Genomic DNA, 18928 nt, shown 5'->3' with positions numbered 1-18928 from the left:
TTATAATACCACTCTCAGCTTGCAACAGATGAGTAGATTAAACGGTTAGATTTTATATGCTCAGACTCACATAGCTGCATGTGACAGAGAGCAGGGGAGGAGTGCATGCCTCTTCTCATCAACAACGGTTAGCATGTGTGTGGGGCTGTAGCTCTGACCCTGACAGCGCTGCAGAACCCTCCACCGGCCTGCGGTCAGAAGCGCAGGGGGAGGGGAGGATGCACTGCCCCTGAGTAGATGGAGACCTCCTAGACTTCTGATCACCAGAAGCCCAGCACCTTCTCGCCTTCCTTTTTTGGTCCTTGAAGGCAGCAAGAGAAATCCCAAGCTGTTTTGTTGTTGTTGTTGTTGTTTTTAAAATCACTTTTTCGCTGGGCTGTGTGTCAAAGCCCTCAGACAGGGAAGAGAAATGTTGGCTTTTGGCCCTGGTCAAGATCCTCCCCAGACTGATGCAATTAGGTAGAGGACAACCAGCCTCCATATTAAATGCAAGCCTTACTCCAGTGACCCATCCTCTAAAGACTGACTCTGAGCGAGGTGACTATGAGCAACGACTCCACACAGGATTTAACACAGCGACAGACACATGCGGACCAGCCCACATGTGCTACAGGTGCAGTTGCGGGAAAGCGTCAGGTGGCACGAGTAGCACAGAATAGCTCAGAAGGAGACAGGGTGCTGGCAAAGGCTTTAAAACACTTATGTTTCAGTTGGTTTTTCAGTCTTTCTTTTGTTACTCTATTAAATTTAAACAAATCAATCAAAAGAGGGAGATGATTTTCCCCAGAAAGTCTTTTATTAATAACCTTAAATTTAGTTTATGTCCAGATTTTTATTATGAAATAATTTATACGTACCAAAGACAGTATGTACAGATGAACACCTGTGAACCCACCCCCCAACTTAAGAACTAGATCCATCCGGCTGTGTGGAATCTACCCTGTGTTGCTCCCCTATCTCATCCCTCTGCCTTTTAGGTTCAAATATATGAGATTAAAAATGCTAACATTTAAACAGTTTGTATTGGGTTCATTTCTACATCCTCCAAAAGAAATACATGCAGTTATATTATCTAAGAACATATGTGGAAGTTTGCTTTTTTCTTTAACACTGCATGCGTTTAAGGAAATTGCTTTCGAGCCATTATCTTCATTTTAATGTGGTGACATTTTTACTGCTCTGAAATTCCACTAGATGGAGACATTTCATCATAAAAAATAACCATACCGATCACCTCCAGCCTTTTTCTTTTCTCTCTCCCTCCCTCCCTCCCTCCCTCCCTCCCTCTCTCTCTCTCTCTCTCTCTCACACACACACACACACACACACACACACCTGGGAAATCTCCCAAACAGTGAGGAAAATATTAAGTACTTGCAGCAGAGGCTTACATTTTTAACTGCAAGATAACCTTCACTGAGTTAGTTCTAATTGATTTAAATTAAAAAAAAAGTCACCTATCAATTTGGGGGTACACGGAAATGTCGTCTGGGGCAGGAAGCCAATGCACTTTATTGCAGATTGTGACAGCCCAGTCTTATTCAGGTGACGTGGTATTAATCAAGTTATTTCCATTTCAAATCCAGCATTAACTATCTCATTTTGGTCTTGCCACCTAAATAGTTTAGCACAGATTAGAATCCAACTATCAGATTGTTCTAAAGTCCTGTATCAGGAATTCATGGTTTTCTCTTAAGTGACTCCATTAATCTCACAAGGGTTTTCAGTTACTCATGAGAAACTGAGAAAGATAAAAATCCTTTTCTCTTTTTTGAGGCCATCCAGGGTCACTTTCTCCATCAAAGGAGCTATGAGGTGACAAGGACACAATGTATTATGTAGTAAAACTCACATGTTGTGTCCAGACAGGCTGGTACAGACTCAAGACATCAAAAAAACCTTTTAATCAAATGAATAAATCGTTTGTTTAATACACCAGGAGCCCAATTCACCTACAAATAAATAATATATTCTATACAATTTATTCACCTTGATTTAGGAAAATAGGATCTTTACTGTGCTACTTTTTCTTTCTTTACTTGAGTTACTAGGAGTAATTAGTATTATTAAAGCTGCATTCCTTGAAACAGTTCGTACAGTCCAGCTATTTCATTAATTCAGAGTTGGTGAGATTTTTCTTCAACTGTTATCTTGCTCTGATTCAAATATGTGATTTAAGCCCTGCCTCTGGTTTAGAAGAGCTTTTAAGTTTCCATAACAGCTTCCCCTGTGGCTCTAATGTAAACGCTTAGTAAAAGAGCCTCTTCCCAATCCCCAAAGTTGCTCAGAGATGGCTTGTGGCCCCAGGAGCTGGGAGTCTGGAGCCCTGATGGAGCCAGGAAGTGACATTTGCAAACAGAAGTCAGCCTTGATCTATGGAGCTGTGGAACATTATTATAAATGCTGGATTCTTTCTAAATTTGGTCACTGCCCATCTTCCTCTCATAGGGCATCTCCATAACAATTTTGTCAAATGTTTAGATGGGCTCTAAACCAGATTTCTTATCACAATGAAAAGAACTTTAAAGGAGTCACTACCCTAGGCAATGGGCACTACTCCACGCTGTGTAAAATGTTTACTATATTTTAGAGTTGCTGTTTCTAGGTGGTACATCGCTAGTCATGAAATGTGAAAATAGGGAATAAAACAGATGAATTCACATATTCAAAATGGGTCGAGTTTAATAATGTCCAAATTCCCTACACTGAGCCCCTACACCAGGTCAATGAAGGACCTCCCATCCCCATGGTGGGAAGCGGTGCCGTCGGCTCCGGGCATGGGCACACATGCATATCACATGGTTTATGCTGCACTGTGAAACACAAAAGCCAGCCCTGTGGCCTCCAGTTCCTGCCTCTTGACAGGGAAGGGAGCAGGAGGACCCACACCAGGAGGTGTGGCAGCTGCCCCAGGGAGAACACAGCCCTGTCCCTCCCTCTCTTTCAAGGGATGAGAGCCAGGGGCTGGGAGAGGCATGGGCAGGGGGAAGGAGACACATGCCATCTGGTTCTGTACTATGGCTTTGTTTTTCCTTCATGATTTTCTCTTCCCTGTTATTACCCTTGACTTCAGGATATTGTGTTTGTTAGGAAAACCTTATTTCCACGCTATAACCTTGAAAAAGGGCATTTAAATGGCACGTAGGATGAGAAATTCCACTTGCAAGAAGGAATAACATTAAAGGGATAAAAAGCCTTTGTAATATTGTCTTCTAAGAGAACAGGGTCAGAGGTTCAAAAGCCTTCTGTAAACATTAATGGCCATGCATGCAAATCATGAAATATAGATTGAGGCAGGTCGGATCTTCCTCGAATGTTTCTCCAAAATTCCAATTGGAAGCCACTCTAGATCCTATCCAGATTAACAAAGGAAGAAGTCACAAATTTGGTTTGGGCAAGGACTGGCTTTCCAAGTGCCCTGCAACCCAACATGTAAATCCATGTGCAATGTAGAGAAAACCTAAGAAAAGCTGTGTATGGTACCTCCTACTATTCCTTAATTCTTACCTTTTAGAAGTTACAAATTGATTGAAAAGTTCTAACCTACCTTGGCATTTAGGAAATACTGCATAAAATTGGGAGGGGAAGGAGGGTGTATTTCAGAATTCAAAGTTAATAGACTCTGACAAGAAGCATTCATCTGAGCATCAAATTAACAATAAGGAATCATAAATCAGAAGAGATCAAAACCAAATCCCCCCTCCCCCATTTCCCTTCAAACCTTCATGTAACTCCAATAGTTCAGTCCCCTCTGATGTGGGCCTTTCCAACACTGAACCTGACACTTCACTCGGGATGCCATCCCCGCATCTCACCCTTGGCTTTGCCACCTGCTAGCTCCGTGCACCCGGGGAGCTCCCTAACCTGAGCCTCTGGCTCCTCCTATGTCAAAAGATGACTCTGAGACACACCTCAGACAGTTGCTGTGGAGAGCAAATGAGAACCTTTGCAGCTTAGCACATGGCTGGCACATAAGGAGCCTTCAATAAATGGCAGCTCTTTACTATGCTTAAAAAAATTCCTTTGGCTACAGGAGGAGGGCTCATGGGGGGCAGGTAATGTTCTTTTTGATCTGGGTACGTGTTGCACAGGCATGTTGGGTTTGTGTAAATTCCGCAAATGGTACACTTTAAAAAAACTGTGGTAAAATACGTATAACATAAATGTACCACTTTAACTGTTAAGTTGAGCGGTCTTACTGTGCGAGCACCAACCACCCTGCACACTTTTGATCCGTGCACGTGACCGTATATATGCATTTAAATAAAAAGTTAAAAAAATCCCACCCTCCTCCCTGTTCATGATGACAATAATATATTTAAAAATAACCCTGTAAGTACGGAGACAGTTCCTTCTGATGTCTGGAAGAGTCACTGTCCTATGACGGGAGGAATTCCATTCTTGCCCTGGAAAGGCGGTCCTGACAGGTGGGGGCGTCCTAGGGAAGGGGTGGGTTTTACAAGGAGGCAGTTTTCAGGGCCTGAGGCAGTTCCCTGTTCCAAGGACCACTCCTCTTTCCTGGGATGGGTGGGGTGAGCAGGGCTGCCTCCCACCTGCCCTTGGAAAAGCTGAAGAGCCAGACTTCGGGCCCTTCCACCACCATGAAATCCAGTTTGCTCAGAGAGCAGAGGGCAGAGTAACCAGACCTAGCAGCACTGCAGAACTTCCTGGTGGGCCCTCAGCCTCCAAGTGGCATTCTTTCCCAGCCACTGGGGGGCGCTCACGAGGGAAACTTGAGGTGTTGGGGAGAGGGACTGACTTGCACACATGGGACACCACCATTTTCTTTGGAGCCTGGAGTTTTCTGGAGGGCCCCCATCTGTGCACACTGCCTTAACCTAACAGACATAATATTTAAAAGCTATAGGGAAATCTGACCCATATTTACTCTCCCTGAAGGAAGTATTAAATGGAGGATTTGAAAAATGAGTGATTCTCACCCTTGACATTTCCCCATTGCCGGCTTAACTGCTGTTTCTACTGGCCACATTGAAAAGGCATGCTTGTAGTCATTCTCGAGTGGGCAAAATCACTTCTCCTTCCATCTTACAAAGATTTCAGTCACTTGCAAATTTTCATTATGGAAAATTGCCTCCACAGGCTTCACCAATGGGAATATTTAGCAGTTTTGAAAATGGAACTTGTTGCCAGCCTTACGTGAGGCTAGGGCAACATGTGAAATTTGAAGAAAATCTCCGGGCAAAGAGAGGCTAATGTGGATAGTCCAGCCTCCTGCCAATAATCTGAAACTAGATTTGTAGAGGGCGAGGCTGGTGCTTTTACAACCTTTAAACCAAAACCAAAACCATCGACTCTGCTTCTATGATATCTTCCAAAAAGCTCCCTGGACATACAGCGCCATAAAATACCGCACTGGTTCATCAACTCTTCTTTCCTCAAGTTAAGTTGCTGAGAATTAATGAATTGATTAGCAAGTGTTCTCTTAGCATTTCAGAGATCTGAAAAGGTGCAGACTGCTAACACAAGAATTGTTGCCCAGTCTGAAAGGCATGCACGCTTCCCTCTCCCTCTCCAAACTTACGAGCTGTTCAATATTTGAAATTTTTCTCCTTTGTGAAAACTCAGGTCATCTTCCGTCCGTGCTTCATAATCATAAAGGGCCACAAACAGGGTCACTCCTGACAAAAACAAAATCAAAACGGGAGAGATTATTACACCAGGGGAAATTAATTCCAAGAAATTAAACCTTCACTAAAACCTCATTCTCAAAATTTACATCTAATCAGTACTGATAACATGATGCAGTGTTGTAATTGCGTGAAACTAGAGTCACAAGCTGAATTTATGCCTTGATCTTTGTAGGAGAAGCATTATTTGATCCAACTAAAACCCAGAGTTGAAGGACTTCTCTCTGTACACTTGGAATGAGTCCTTGGGAAGAGATGGATATTGATATCACGGCCACAACCAAGGGGCAGCAGCAACATTATACTTCAGATTTGCAGGGCTCTGCAGCAATTACAGACGTCCTTTACCCCACACGTTCTCCTCCGTGCAGGAGCCCACATCAGGTCTGGGTAAAATGGATTACGCTTTCCCTCGGCATAACAGGACACAGAATGTAACAGGAAACTGCTTCTGCAGCCCGGGCACTGAGAAGACCCTCTCCATACATGTTCACCCCATCAGAGGATGTCTTGCCCTTGGCACCTGCCAAGGCCATCAGAACTCCCTCTCTCTGGCTCTCCTTCCACCATGGACTCACCCCTCCCCGTATGACTTGTCCTCCCTCTTCCTCACCTGGCTGACACGCCACAGAGGCCTTTCCTGCCTTGCAGCGGTTTGCCATCAACGCTGAAGAACGTCCAGTGTTGCATCTGGCCTAGAACTCTGCCTACTATGTGGAGGAAGTCCTAAGACAGCCCTCAGGGATGTTCACCTCCTGGTATTCAGGCCCTTGTGCAACCCCCTCCCTCTGAGTGTGGCTGAACCCAATGACTTGCTTCTAACCAACAGAACACGGCAAAGGTGATGGGATGTCTCATGAATGACCACGTCTCAACTTCAAAAGACGGTGACTTCTGTCTTCCGAGCAGACTCTCTGGATTGCCGCTTTGGCTTGATCACTCTGATGAAGCAAACTGCCATGCTGGCGAGGCCCACACAACAAAGAAATGAGGGTGGCCTCTGGCCAACAGCCAACGAGGAGGTGGGTCCTGCCAACATGCCGTGAACTTGGCAGCAGCAGACCCTTCTCAGGTGGACGGCGAGAGGACCACAGCCCAGCCAACACACCTTGACTGCAGCCTGTGAGAGACTCTGAAATAGAGGCCCCGGCTGAGGTGTTGCTAGATTTCTGACCCACAGAAACTGTGGGATAGTAAACGTGCATCCTTTTAAAGCTGCGAAGTTTTGTGATAATTTGTTATGCAGCAACTGATAACAAATACATCCCATTTCTCTGCTCTCTGGATTCTCATTTTGATTTCCACACACCTCAAAGTGCCTAATGTGGCCTGAAGAACGCACACCATGGGTTCTGCATTTCACCAAGCTGCCGTTTTGCTGTGTTGGTAGTTGCAAGGGAACAGATGTGCCCGGGGACTACTCAAGAACTGGAGGGGGAGAGGGGGCTTGACTGTCCACCCCATCCCAAGTGGGACTTCCTGCGGGAGGGATGGCACACAGAAGGTCTGACCATGCAAAGCAGCAGGGCGCATTTGACAAAATGCAAAATGTTTGAAAGATTTCTTTGAACAATTAGAAAGGAGACTGGCTTAAAACAGAGTGGGAGCTTGTAAGGCCATGCCTATCCTCATTTAACACTCTTTTAACAGATTCCCTTCAGTTCAGAATTTAAAAACAATCCTAAGCTCCACCGCGTGGAAGACAAGGCACAGGAGGACGATACTTCCACCTGCCCACTGTCTCCCTGCATCACTCGCTGGGTGTTTTTAACTTCTAGGGACGGAGGGAAGAGTCAAAGGAGGTCACAGGGGTGCACGGACACTGTTCCTGGCCTTAAAGCACTGAAAGCAGCGTTGAGGAGAAAGACATGCATATATGATAAAGCCAAATAATTCAGGCAGAAAAATCCACCAACATGTGCGAGTATTGTTTTAACTTTCACATCTCATAAGGGGTCGGATGCCCTCTTACACTAACACTGTCCCTGACGGTGTTACAGACCCACACGTTCAAGGCAAGGAGCCCTCTCTAGTGACTTTATGAATGATACCTGCAGACACAGGATTCATATCCAGCATTCACGAGTGAATGCACAAGGTCAGTGCCTGTGTCAGCAGAATTCAGAGTCCGGCTGGCAAAGCACTTGTCTTCTCCCAGCAGGCAAGGGGCACGTGTGCTGGGGGCATTTCTGGCTCCTTTTCTCCTCCAGCATCCTCCAGAGACAGACGTCCCTAGACTGCCTGACGGCCTCTTTCCTTCCGCCCTCCATTCCAGGTGCCTCCCAGGAAGGCTGGAAGGAGGAGTAAGTGTGCCCAGCCTTCAGTCACCCATGCAAGGCCTGCTTTAAAGGAAAAGCTAGATGCACCATAACATAAGGGTGAACATAAAATATTTTTTCTACTGAGCAGAGTGTGAAGTGTTGGCAGAACAGAAGTAGCTAATTGCCCAAAGCTCTGGGTCAGGTCCCCTTGATATAACTATACTGTCCTGTTGGGTGGAGAGGGAAGAAAACATCTGCTGAAGCCTTGGTAGTGCCAACTCCCCAGGTAAAAAGGCACAATGGTTGTTATTTAAGACATCTGCTCCCAGATGAGCTGACAGCATAATGGTTGCTGTATATTTTTAAAAAACTTTTGTAATAAACAAAACAATTTTGGAACATATAATGTCAAATATCTAGTTACCATGGTTCACATACTGGGAGAGGCTTTGGAAGACTAAGGATGCATGAGATAACTTACAAATATTTCAGAAAACATATGTCTGAGAACATAGGCCAGATATTTTACAAAGTTATTAGCTAAGTCAGCAAATGCACATGGCAGTGAAACACAGCCTAGGGAAAGAGAAAGAAATCTAAAAGAAATATGAGAACATTCCTTAAGGATACATAAGATTTGATTTTAAAATACAAAAGATACATGAAAATACTTGAGGGCTGATAAACTCTGCCATATAGAAGATGATGGGAGCATCAGAGAAGGAATCAATGAAGACAAATGGCCAAAAAATAATGTGGCCAAATGGCCTCACCAGCTGGGAAGTGACAGGCAGGCTGGAGGTTAGGCAGCTGAAAGGGCAGGTACTACCCTGTAAGTGCTCTTAACCGGGGGATGCGGGGAAGGAGTGCTTTCACATTTGGAGAACTCAAAACGTCCATACTCAGATCCAGTCCTGGGACTTCTGATGTAAAAGACCTGGGATGGGGGCTCAGGCATCTATATTTTGAAAAAGCTGCCTCGTTATTCTGAGCCAGCCAGCCAAGGTTGAGAGCCACTGGCCTCAAGTGACTCAGCAGCAGGTTGTCTCTCGTAACCCTTGCAGGATTCTCACAGAGCAGCTACTGGGGTCCCCTGCACCACTGTTGCCAGCATCTAGATTTGTCCATCAACCTTCAGCATTTTTAACAGCCCCTTATCTGGTAGTGGCTAGGCAGAGAGTGATTAAAAACTTAAATGTTGAATCCTCAGTCAAAGGAGCACAAACGTTCAACTGCCAAAAGATTTAAGAGCAGCTGAATCCTGACCTGTTCCTCCTCTCGTACGCAAGGTCCCAGTATGAGACGAAGAGTTCACACCCCCAAAGACGGTGAGTCCTTGGCCCCCGGCTGCGTGGAAGTTGTTGTAGTTTGGGATGGAGGTCACGCCGAAGCTGGGGTAGTGCTGAGGAGTGGGGTCTGTGCCATAGCGGTACCCGGAGCTCTGGTTCAGGCTGCCATCCCTCTCCTCCGTCAGTTTTGTTGCTTCTTTATCCTTACATTGCACACAGCCCATTATCTAAATTCCTGTTGAAAACAAACAAACAAAAAGAGGCACATGAACTTGGATGCTCCCTAGTGGCTGGGTTGCTTGACTATTAAAGAGGAATCATTTATAAAGCTCACTGTTGGATACTTCAGGCCTAGAGGGGCATGAAAAGCAGTGGCTATGGTTGACGGCTGGAAGCAATGTCAGTGCCTTTCACTTGACAATCACATTTGTTCCCCATATGCTCCGGGCAATGGGATCAATACAGAGTACGATGTTCACCATGCAGCATTTTTCCTCGCATGAGGTCTGCACCCTTACACTTCTGTAATATCACACACCTGCCTAAAGAAAGTCCAATAATACTAACTTGTGCTTTTCTCTAGTCACCCTAAAAAGTAGTGTAAGCTTTCAAAAATGAGTGTATGCAATATTAGAATTAAAACTTCCATCATGGCAAAGGAAATCTAAAGAATAGGGTGCAGGAGTGTTGGAAAAGCCAGAAGACAGCCCCTAAACAGCTCACTGTACTTCTTCATTCCTGGGTACCCATTCTTCAGGCACACATTTGGTAAATTTTAAGCAATAAGATGATGGTAAGTATCAAAATTAAGAAATAATTACTGGATGAAAAAAATACAATTGGCAGAAACTAAGAGGTCTGAGTATATTTGCAGGATGTCATGATAGCCTACAGTAACAAAATCATTTAAATCTGCTAATTAACTTTTCAAATTTCCATTAGCTTTTGACATCTTTCAGAAACATTTAAAAACTCATTCCCATGTTCTAGAATTAGTGGTGAATTCAAACTTGAGTCATTGTCACCCCAGCCTCCTTCAAACCAAACCTACTTCTGCGCTGATCTCAGTAAATGGCACCACCAAGGTGTTCAAGTCAGAATCCTGAAGCACATCCTTAGTGGCTCCTCTTTGCTTACTTTTCAATCTTCCTGTCTCACACTCTACTATCCAAACTTGCCTAACTTCTCAGTTCGTCAAAGGTTCTATTTTTCCCACTCACCTTTCGTCTTTGGAACATGGCTTTGAACACTTTTTGCCCCCTCCTCTTTGATACACAATATATCCTTCATGTCTCAGTCAAGACACCACTTCCTCTGCAAAACCTTCTCTGATTTCCCTGCCATCCCCCAGGCTGGGGTGGTGCTCTTCCTAAGTGCTCCCATGATATCTTGACTTCCCTCATTATGGCATCTATTGCGCCATATTAAAACATGGCCTGTCCACTTGTCTCATTGCTCAATAGACTGCGAGTTCCAGGAAAGCAGGGCTCTGTCCATTTTTGTCATAGCTATATTGCCAATGCCTGGCACATAGCAGGTGCTCAATAAAGAGCAATTGAATGAGTGAAGATTCTCTAGCCCACTGTTTCTCTTTCACCCTTTCTTTCTCTCTGCATCAAGGCCAACTCTTCTTCCAAGAATTTTTATCAGCAGTGTGCCCTGTATTTTGAATCTATTGGCATGTGTGAGAAGTGAAGAAGATTCAAAAATGGAAGGTGAGTTGGTTAAATGACCCCACTTTGGACTGCAATGTCCTGTAATACCCTGTCCAGCTGACAGCAGGGAGGTAGGACATGCAACGGATGTCCCTGCCAAAATTCTGAAAAGTGGCCCATTTGGGACCAAAGAACCAAATAAGAAATACATGACATCATGTGTAATTACATGTATTCACTGGGGAGGACACAGCTGGTACAGGATGGGAAGGGACTTGAGGCGGTGAAGGGAAATGAAAAGAGCCAGTTTCTCTATATATCTTGCAAACCAAAATGGGGGTGCCACGTCAGATACAGAGACTCTCGGGAGGTACTGTTCAGAGCACTGCTTTCCTGCTGGCCGGGGTCATGGAAGCAACATCAGACTGTTTAAAGCCCTCTCACATTACATGTTTCAATAAATACTTACTGAATTTAATGTCGTTAGCTGAGAATGGAAATGTTTGGAAACGAGCCGCCTGCTGCTTGAGCTGAGCTCACCAAATCTGGAACACATTTACGCGTAAATCATTCCAGATTAACTTACAGTGTACTGTGTCCAACAGGCTCTCTAACTTACGGTAAATGAATATGATTTTAACAAGTTTCCAATAGGAAATGCAACATATCTCCAAGGCATGACTGACTGAAGGAGTTTCATCATTTGTTGTTGGTGTCGCTTCATAAGACTGGTAAATATCTTGCTCACTTTACATTAACTCTTCCCTGGCGGAACACTGTCCTGAGCGTCTACAAAGGCCAACAGAAGACACTGCTTGCCCCAGGTACTCTTTTCAGGAATTTCACTGATCTGCTTTAGTTAGAGGATGTGAGACCTGAATCACAGAATCACATCATTTACGTCAGTGGTTCTCAGCTGGGGGTGACTTCGCTGTCTATGACCAAGGGACATATTTGGTTGTCACAGCTTGAGGGTAAGGGGTACTGCTGGCACCCGGTGGCAAGAGGCCAAGGATGCTGCTAAACATCCTATAATGAACAGGACAGCCTCTAACTACCAAGAATTACCTTGCCCCGAACGTAAATGTGTCAAGGTCAAGAAATCCTGATTTATGAAGAGGAAAAGAATTATAGCTATATCTTTGAAACAGTATAAGTGCTGTTTCCCTTATATGCATGTGATTGCCTTCCTTAGGAGAATGGGCATGCTAGGGAGAAAAAGGCAATTTAAAGAATTGACATAAAATGCTCTGTTTTTTTTCTCTAGAAGTTTGTTCCTTGTGATAGAGGAAAGAATCTAAAACCAATGAGAACTCTCAGTACAAACTAGTCTTCCAATTCCATCAAAACAAAACCCTACATCAGAAACTTACTGAAAACAGGACCCTACATCTAACCAAACTAAGAAAAAAAAAAATCTTTCAAAAATCTACTAAAAAAAGTATTACCACTGTAATAAATGTCTAACAGCTTTTATATAATTCTATGAAATAACGGAAGGAAACAAATAGTAAGCTCCTTGGAGGCAGCGATTACTTTTCAGTTTTTGTTCCATCATTGCATCTCCAGTGTCCAGAACAGTGCCTGGAACACAGTAGAAGCTCAATAAATATGTGTTAAATGATTAAATGCAAAAACCCCAAACTCTATCAGAATCATTTTAGAGAAAACAATTCTCTTTTATACCACTTCGTGTGTTTACAATTTTGAGTAAGGAATGTTTCTGCACAGATCTTGTGTACTCTCTTCACTTCATTGACAAACATGAAGAAAATGAAATAAATCAGTAAATGTGGGCTCGGTCATTAAAACTTAATCACAATGAAAATATTTGTATAAGAACTTGTGGTCTTCTTCCTCCCACTTGAGCCGGTCAGAGTAACCATTTCCTGATGAAAGAATCAGAAGATGCCATATGAGTTGTACTCAGTGTGACTTCGGGCTCCTTGCCACGAAGCAAAGTTCTGAGCATTCGGGTTAAAATAAAAACATCCTTATTACGTACAGTTCTGTGGTGTGGCTTTTATGGCCCGCGCTGTGGGTCCATCATGAGCATATAATGCACTAATACATTTGCTCAAGATCTGTGGGGCACTGGGAAACGCTGAATAATGCCACTTGAAAGTGGGGCCCTGGAGGTACTCTGATCAGTAAATCATATATCATGACCTCATGACCATAGTCCTCTGTGCTTTGCTATGCCTAGAAAAACTGATGCACAGCACTTTGACCAGCAGGATCCTGTTCTTGTGGTGAAGCCCCCTATTCTCCAATTCTTCTGTAAATGGAAGGGCTCTGTTTCTACTATGTAAGTAAAACCTGATTTACTTAAAATTTCCTTAATTTTCTCATATGTGACACAAGAGCATTAAGCAACTCGGGCAGAAATTGCCAAAGAGAGAATCATTCAAGGATTGCCACGTCCCCTTCCTGTGAGCATGCATGATGGACGTCATCAATCCATCACAGCACCTTCTGGTGCTACACCACGTGTGGCCTCAGAATCCTTCTTCACATAGCCCTTGAGTGGGTGACAGAAGCTGACATGAAGGATGGAATCTATCTGCTACTCTGGGCATAGGCTACTTCGATCCAGAATGAGTCTGGTCGAACGTACATTCCCTCCTCCGATGCCACAGACCCCAGTCTGATCTGCTAGATGCACATTAAACACAGATACGCTCACATTTCCTCATATGCCAATCAATAAAGCAACACCTGTATGCCCAGGTTATAACATCACAGGACTTGTGAGATTTCAGGCGTGTGCGAGAGCTAGGTACCAGAAAAGGAAAAAGGCCACTGGCAGTCTTCTGCAAAGGCAAATTACTTTCTCTTGAGACACATAAATGGGATGGCAGGAGGAAGAAGGTGAAACTGACAACAAATAACTTTAACCTCAGCAGTGTAAGCACGATGCCTCAGACACCAGCCTAGGTGGGTGTGGAGAAGCGAAGAGCCCTCAAGCATAAGTGGCATCATTGCTCCCAACAGCCCAGACTCTGGAGAGTGATGGTGAAAGGAAAAGAACGAGAAAGGCAACTGAACTAAGAACCTAGAAACCAAACACAAGCAACCCAGATGGGGACAGCTGGAAAAGTATTGAAAGCTAACTGTAGATAGACTGCACAGTTTCACACACTTCTCTGGGAGAAAAGCAAAAACTAGCAGTTTAACGAGCAAACACCCTTTTCCAGTCAATAGTAATAGCATGAGGCAAAAGGATAAGATGTGGCAGAGACACATCAGAAATGCGTTGACTTCAGCACAGAAGTTTCATGGCAGGGGACTCTTGATCCTTGTAAAACCAGAAATACCCACAAGAGTCAACCTGAGGTATTTTGCTATGTTCTCGATAGGGAAAACTAATCCCTTGAAAGTCTAGGGAAGGCTTTCCTTAATTTTCCCTACATAACTACCAGAAGCAGGACATTTAGAGACAGAGGAGGGCCTCATTGGTAGCAATGGTAGTTGGGACACAGCATGTGTCACCCCAATGTTTTAGCGTTTTCAGTCCTTTACAATGTGGCTTTTCTCTTTGTGGGACCCTGGGTCCTGACACCCCACAGGGAGTGTGGGCAGTGCTGTCTTCTGGGGACAGCCAGGGCAGAGGTGCCAGGGATGACTGGAGAGAAAGCAGGCTGGACCCTCTTTGAAGCACAAACGCTCCCCAAGGCCCTGAAGCAGGGAAAAGGTCGCAGCTGGGATGACACTTGAGAGATGTAAATACTTGAGGCCTGAACCACGCACAGCATTGGTGCTGGGTCCAGCTCAGCTATGAAAAAAGAGCACACAGGACTCTGCCAGTGAGGGAAAATCCTCTTTTTGCTGCCAACTGGAAGGAAGGCGTGAAGTACGTGCCTTGCTGAAAAGGTGGTGCGGTAGGCAGATCTCTAAGGTGTGCCCAAGATTCCCACCTCCGGTGGATAAGCCCTGGATAATCCCTGGGACTTGTGGATGATGGGATCATCGCTCCTGTGATTACGTTATCTTCTTTGGCACAGTTGACTTTAACAGAAGAGGGATTATCCTAGATGGACCTGACCTCATGAGGTGAGCCCTTGAAAGGGATAGGCTCTTTCTGGAGAAGCAGATTCAAAGTGTGAGAGGCATTCCATGGGAGGGAGAGTCTCCACTGCTGGCTTTGAAGACAGAGGGGGCTATGTGGGTGGTCTCTAGGAGCTGAGAACAGCTCCCAGCTGGCAGAAAGCAAAGAAACAGAGACCTCAGTCCTACAACCACAAGGAACTGAGTTGGGTCAAGAACCCAAAGAAATCTGGAAATGAATTCTTCCCTAGTTAAGCTTCCAGATGAGAACGCTGTCAGTCAATACACTGAATTCAGCCTTGTGTGAGAGCCCAGCCACACTGTGCCCAGACCTGTGACTCAGAACTGTGAGCTGATAAATGGGTGTTGTTTAAGTCACTAAGTTTGTCATAATTTGTTACACAGCAATAGAAAACAAAAACATCTTTTGGTGGGATGGGGCACCACGGAGATGAAGGCTCCAATCTCAGCAGTGATGACCAATATCAAATGAAGGCTCACTGCAAGCCAGGCGCTGTGCTATGTACTGGAACATGTTGTCTCACTAAATTCTCATGACAGTCCTAAGACGTGGGATTGCTATTTCCCCTCATTTTACAACGGAGAAACAGAGAGGTTTGGGAATTTGTTCACAGCTCAGTCAGGGGTGGAGATGGGATTTGGAGCCAGACAGACTGATTTCACGGCCAGCACGTGGGGCCTCTACACTAGCCTTGCCTCCTGCCCCATGGAATCCTGGCTAGTCCACACAAGGGTGTGGGTGCGAGGGTAGGAGGTGTGGAGGGAGAGACCGGTGGAGAAGTCCCCTGACTCCGAAGAACCCAACCTCATGTGCATGACTAACGAAGGCCCTGATTTCGGGAACTGGGCCCCACTGCCCCACATTCACGGCCCACCCCCTAAGACAGTGGACTCTGCAGGGGTGCTGGGACCACACCAGGTGTGGTGAGTCACCAGCTTCCCTGATGTGGTTTGGCATCTTAATGAACGTTTAGCCAATGCCATTAAAGCAGCCCTTAGTTTCCTGATACTTCCTAGATGTGGCGGGGTATGTATATACACCACGAAGAAGTTAGTACTGGGTTCCTTGGTGTAAAAGTGAGCTGTCCTACTGCACTGAAAACATGATGTGCTTTATATCATATAAACTTTCTGAAACACATTTACTGCATAAACTGAGCTATACATGTAATGCTTCCTCCAAGCATAAAAATAACAGATTTCTACTCTTGGTGGAGCCCTGAGAGGGAGAGCCCCCCACAAACACAGGTGATAAAATATTATACCTTTGGGGTAAGAAGGCTGATGTAAAAGCAGGAGTATCTACAACGTAGACACTAGCCACATGCAACAATGGGAGAACCGGAGCCTATTTAAAAATCAAGTCAAAACTTTGCTTCAGAAATAGTAAGAAGTGGAGTTGGACCCATTCGATCATTTACACATGGCTTTGCAAAGACCCTCTGGAGGGTGAGGAGAATGGACCTTGTTCCATACCGCACAGCAAGGGAACTGAACTAATAGAAATCACTCTTAAAATGTCACATTACTTTAAGAAAAAGCCACATTCCTGGCACCTAGAATATTTGTTGGCTTCCACTCTCCGGCTTCTCCTGTTCAAATGACCCCCAGGCTGCAAGGCAGCAGCTCACGCTCCGGCAGTTCTCTTTCCCTCTGTACACCCTTCTGTTCCCCAATGCCCAGGGACCCACAAGCACCTAATAAAAAAGAAGTGGAAGCATCAAACCCCAATGGTGAGATTTAACACTGCAGTCAACTAACTACTGGAACCAGTCCCAAACCCAAGTGGGCAAATGAGGTTTTAATACCAAACTGTGGAAATGCTCCAAAAGGAGCGAAGAACATTTTCTTCTTACATTCACTTCACTTTGGATGTCAAGGTTAAGACAAGAGTGAAATGGTGATAAAAAATAAAGATGTATTTTAACTGTCTATGCCAAACAAAGGGTTCAGAAAGAATTAGAGCACTGATTGTTCTTCAGGCCTTCCCCCACCCCTTTTTGGACCTTAGAAAAGTTCCTTGTGGTTAGCATTTTAAAATTTTATCTATTTTTATTGAGATATAATTCATATTGCATAAAATCACCCTCTTAAAGTATACAGTTTAGTGTTTTTAAATATATTTGCAAAGGAAACCATTACCACTATCTATTTCCAGAACATTTTCATCACCCCAAAAGAAACCTGTACCCATGAAGCAGTTACTTCCCATCACATTCTCAGCCTAGCCCCTGGCAACCACGAATCTACTTTATGTCTCTGTGGATTTGCCTATTCTGAGTATTTTATTTTATTTTTAACATCTTTATTGGGGTATAATTGCTTTACAATGGTGTGTTAGTTTCTGCTTTATAACAAAGTGAATCAGTTATACATATACATGTGTCCCCATATCTCTTCCCTCTTGCATCTCCCTCCCTCCCACCTTCCCTATCCCACACCTCTAGGTGGTCACAAAACACCGAGCTGATCTCCCTGTGCTATGTGGCTGCTTCCCACTAGCTATCTATTTTACATTTGGTAGTGTATATATGTCCATGCCACTCTCTCACTTTGTCCCGGCTTACCATTCCCTCTCCCCATATCCTCAAGTCTAGTAGGTCTGTGTCTTTATTCTCGTCTTGCCCCTAGGTTCTGCAATGACCATATATATATATATTTTTTTTAGATTCCATATATATGTGTTAGCATACGGTATTTGTTTTTCTCTTTCTGACTTACTTCACTCTGTGTGACAGACTCTAGGTCCAACCACCTCACTACAAATAACTCAATTTCATTTCTTTTTATGGCTGAGTAATATTCCATTGTATATATGTGCCACATCGTCTTTATCCATTCATCTGTTGATGGACACTTAGGTTGCTTCCATGTCCTGGCTATTGGAAATAGAGCTGCAATGAATATACTGGTATATGACTCTTTCTGAATTATGGTTTTCTCAGGGTATATGCCCAGTAGTGGGATTGCTGGGTCGTAGGGTAGTTCTATTTTTAGTTTTTTAAGGAACCTCCATACTGTTCTCCATAGTGGCTGTATCAATTTACATTCCCACCAACAGTGCAAGAGGGTTCCCTTTTCTCCACACCCTCTCCAGCATTTATTGTTTCTAGATTTTTTGATGATGGCCATTCTGACCGGTGTGAGATGATATCTCAATGTAGTTTTGATTTGCATTTCTCTAATGATTAATGATGTTGAGCATTCTTTCATGTGTTTGTTGGCAGTCTGTATATCTTCTTTGGAGAAATGTCTATTTAGGTCTTCTGCCCTTTTTTTTTTTTTTTTAATGCTATTCTTGTCTGCTTACATTCTTTTTATGTATGTATGTATGTATGTATGTATGTATGTATGTATGTATAGCTGTGTTGGATCTTCGTTTCTGTGCGAGGGCTTTCTCTAGTTGTGGCAAGCGAGGGCCACTCTTCATCGCGGTGCGGGGGCCACTCTTCATCGCGGTGCGTGGGCCTCTCACTATCACGGCCTCTCGTTGCCGAGCACAGGCTCCAGACGCGCAGGCTCAGTAATTGTGGCTCATGGACCTAGTTGCTCCGCGGCATGTGGGATCTTCCCAGACCAGGGCTCGAACCCGCGTCCCCTGCATTGGCAGGCAGATTCTCAACCACTGCGCCACCAGGGAAGCCCTTCTGCCCATTTTTTGATTGGGTTGTTTGTTTTCTTGATATTGAGCTGCATGAGCTGCTTGTAAATTTTGAAGATTAGTCCTTTGTCAGTTGCTTCGTTTGCAAATATTTTCTCCCATTCTGAGGAATGTCTTCTCGTCTTGTTTATGGTTTCCTTTGCTGTGCAAAAGCTTTGAAGTTTCATTAGGTCCCATTTGTTTATTTGTGTTTTTATTTCCATTTCTCTAGGAGGTGGGTCAAAAAGGATCTTGCTGTGATTTATGTCATAGAGTGTTCAGCCTATGTTTTCCTCTAAGAGTTTTATAGTGTCTGGCCTTACACTTAGGTCTTTAATCCATTTTGAGTTTATTTTTGTGTATGGTG

The 18928-nt window shown here is 44.3% G+C and overlaps 1 protein-coding gene across 3 annotated transcripts in view; it reads right to left on the bottom strand.

Moving 5' to 3' along the window:
- The window catches only part of FYN (FYN proto-oncogene, Src family tyrosine kinase), a 204970-nt gene that overhangs the window by 40563 nt on the left and 145479 nt on the right, over nt 1–18928 (bottom strand). For all 3 annotated transcript variants that reach the window (XM_068551230.1, XM_068551228.1, XM_068551229.1), the window contains 2 exons: nt 9176–9433; nt 5543–5639 (listed from right to left, as the gene is read on the bottom strand). In XM_068551230.1, the coding sequence (XP_068407331.1) occupies nt 5543–5639; nt 9176–9422 (344 nt within the window). In that variant the 5' untranslated portion in view covers nt 9423–9433. The remainder of the gene's footprint in view (nt 1–5542; nt 5640–9175; nt 9434–18928) is intronic.

Source organism: Eschrichtius robustus, chromosome 9, assembly GCF_028021215.1.
Source record: "Eschrichtius robustus isolate mEscRob2 chromosome 9, mEscRob2.pri, whole genome shotgun sequence".
In the NCBI taxonomy this organism is placed as follows: domain Eukaryota; kingdom Metazoa; phylum Chordata; class Mammalia; order Artiodactyla; family Eschrichtiidae; genus Eschrichtius; species Eschrichtius robustus.
This window is presented reverse-complemented; position numbering and strand designations above follow the sequence as displayed.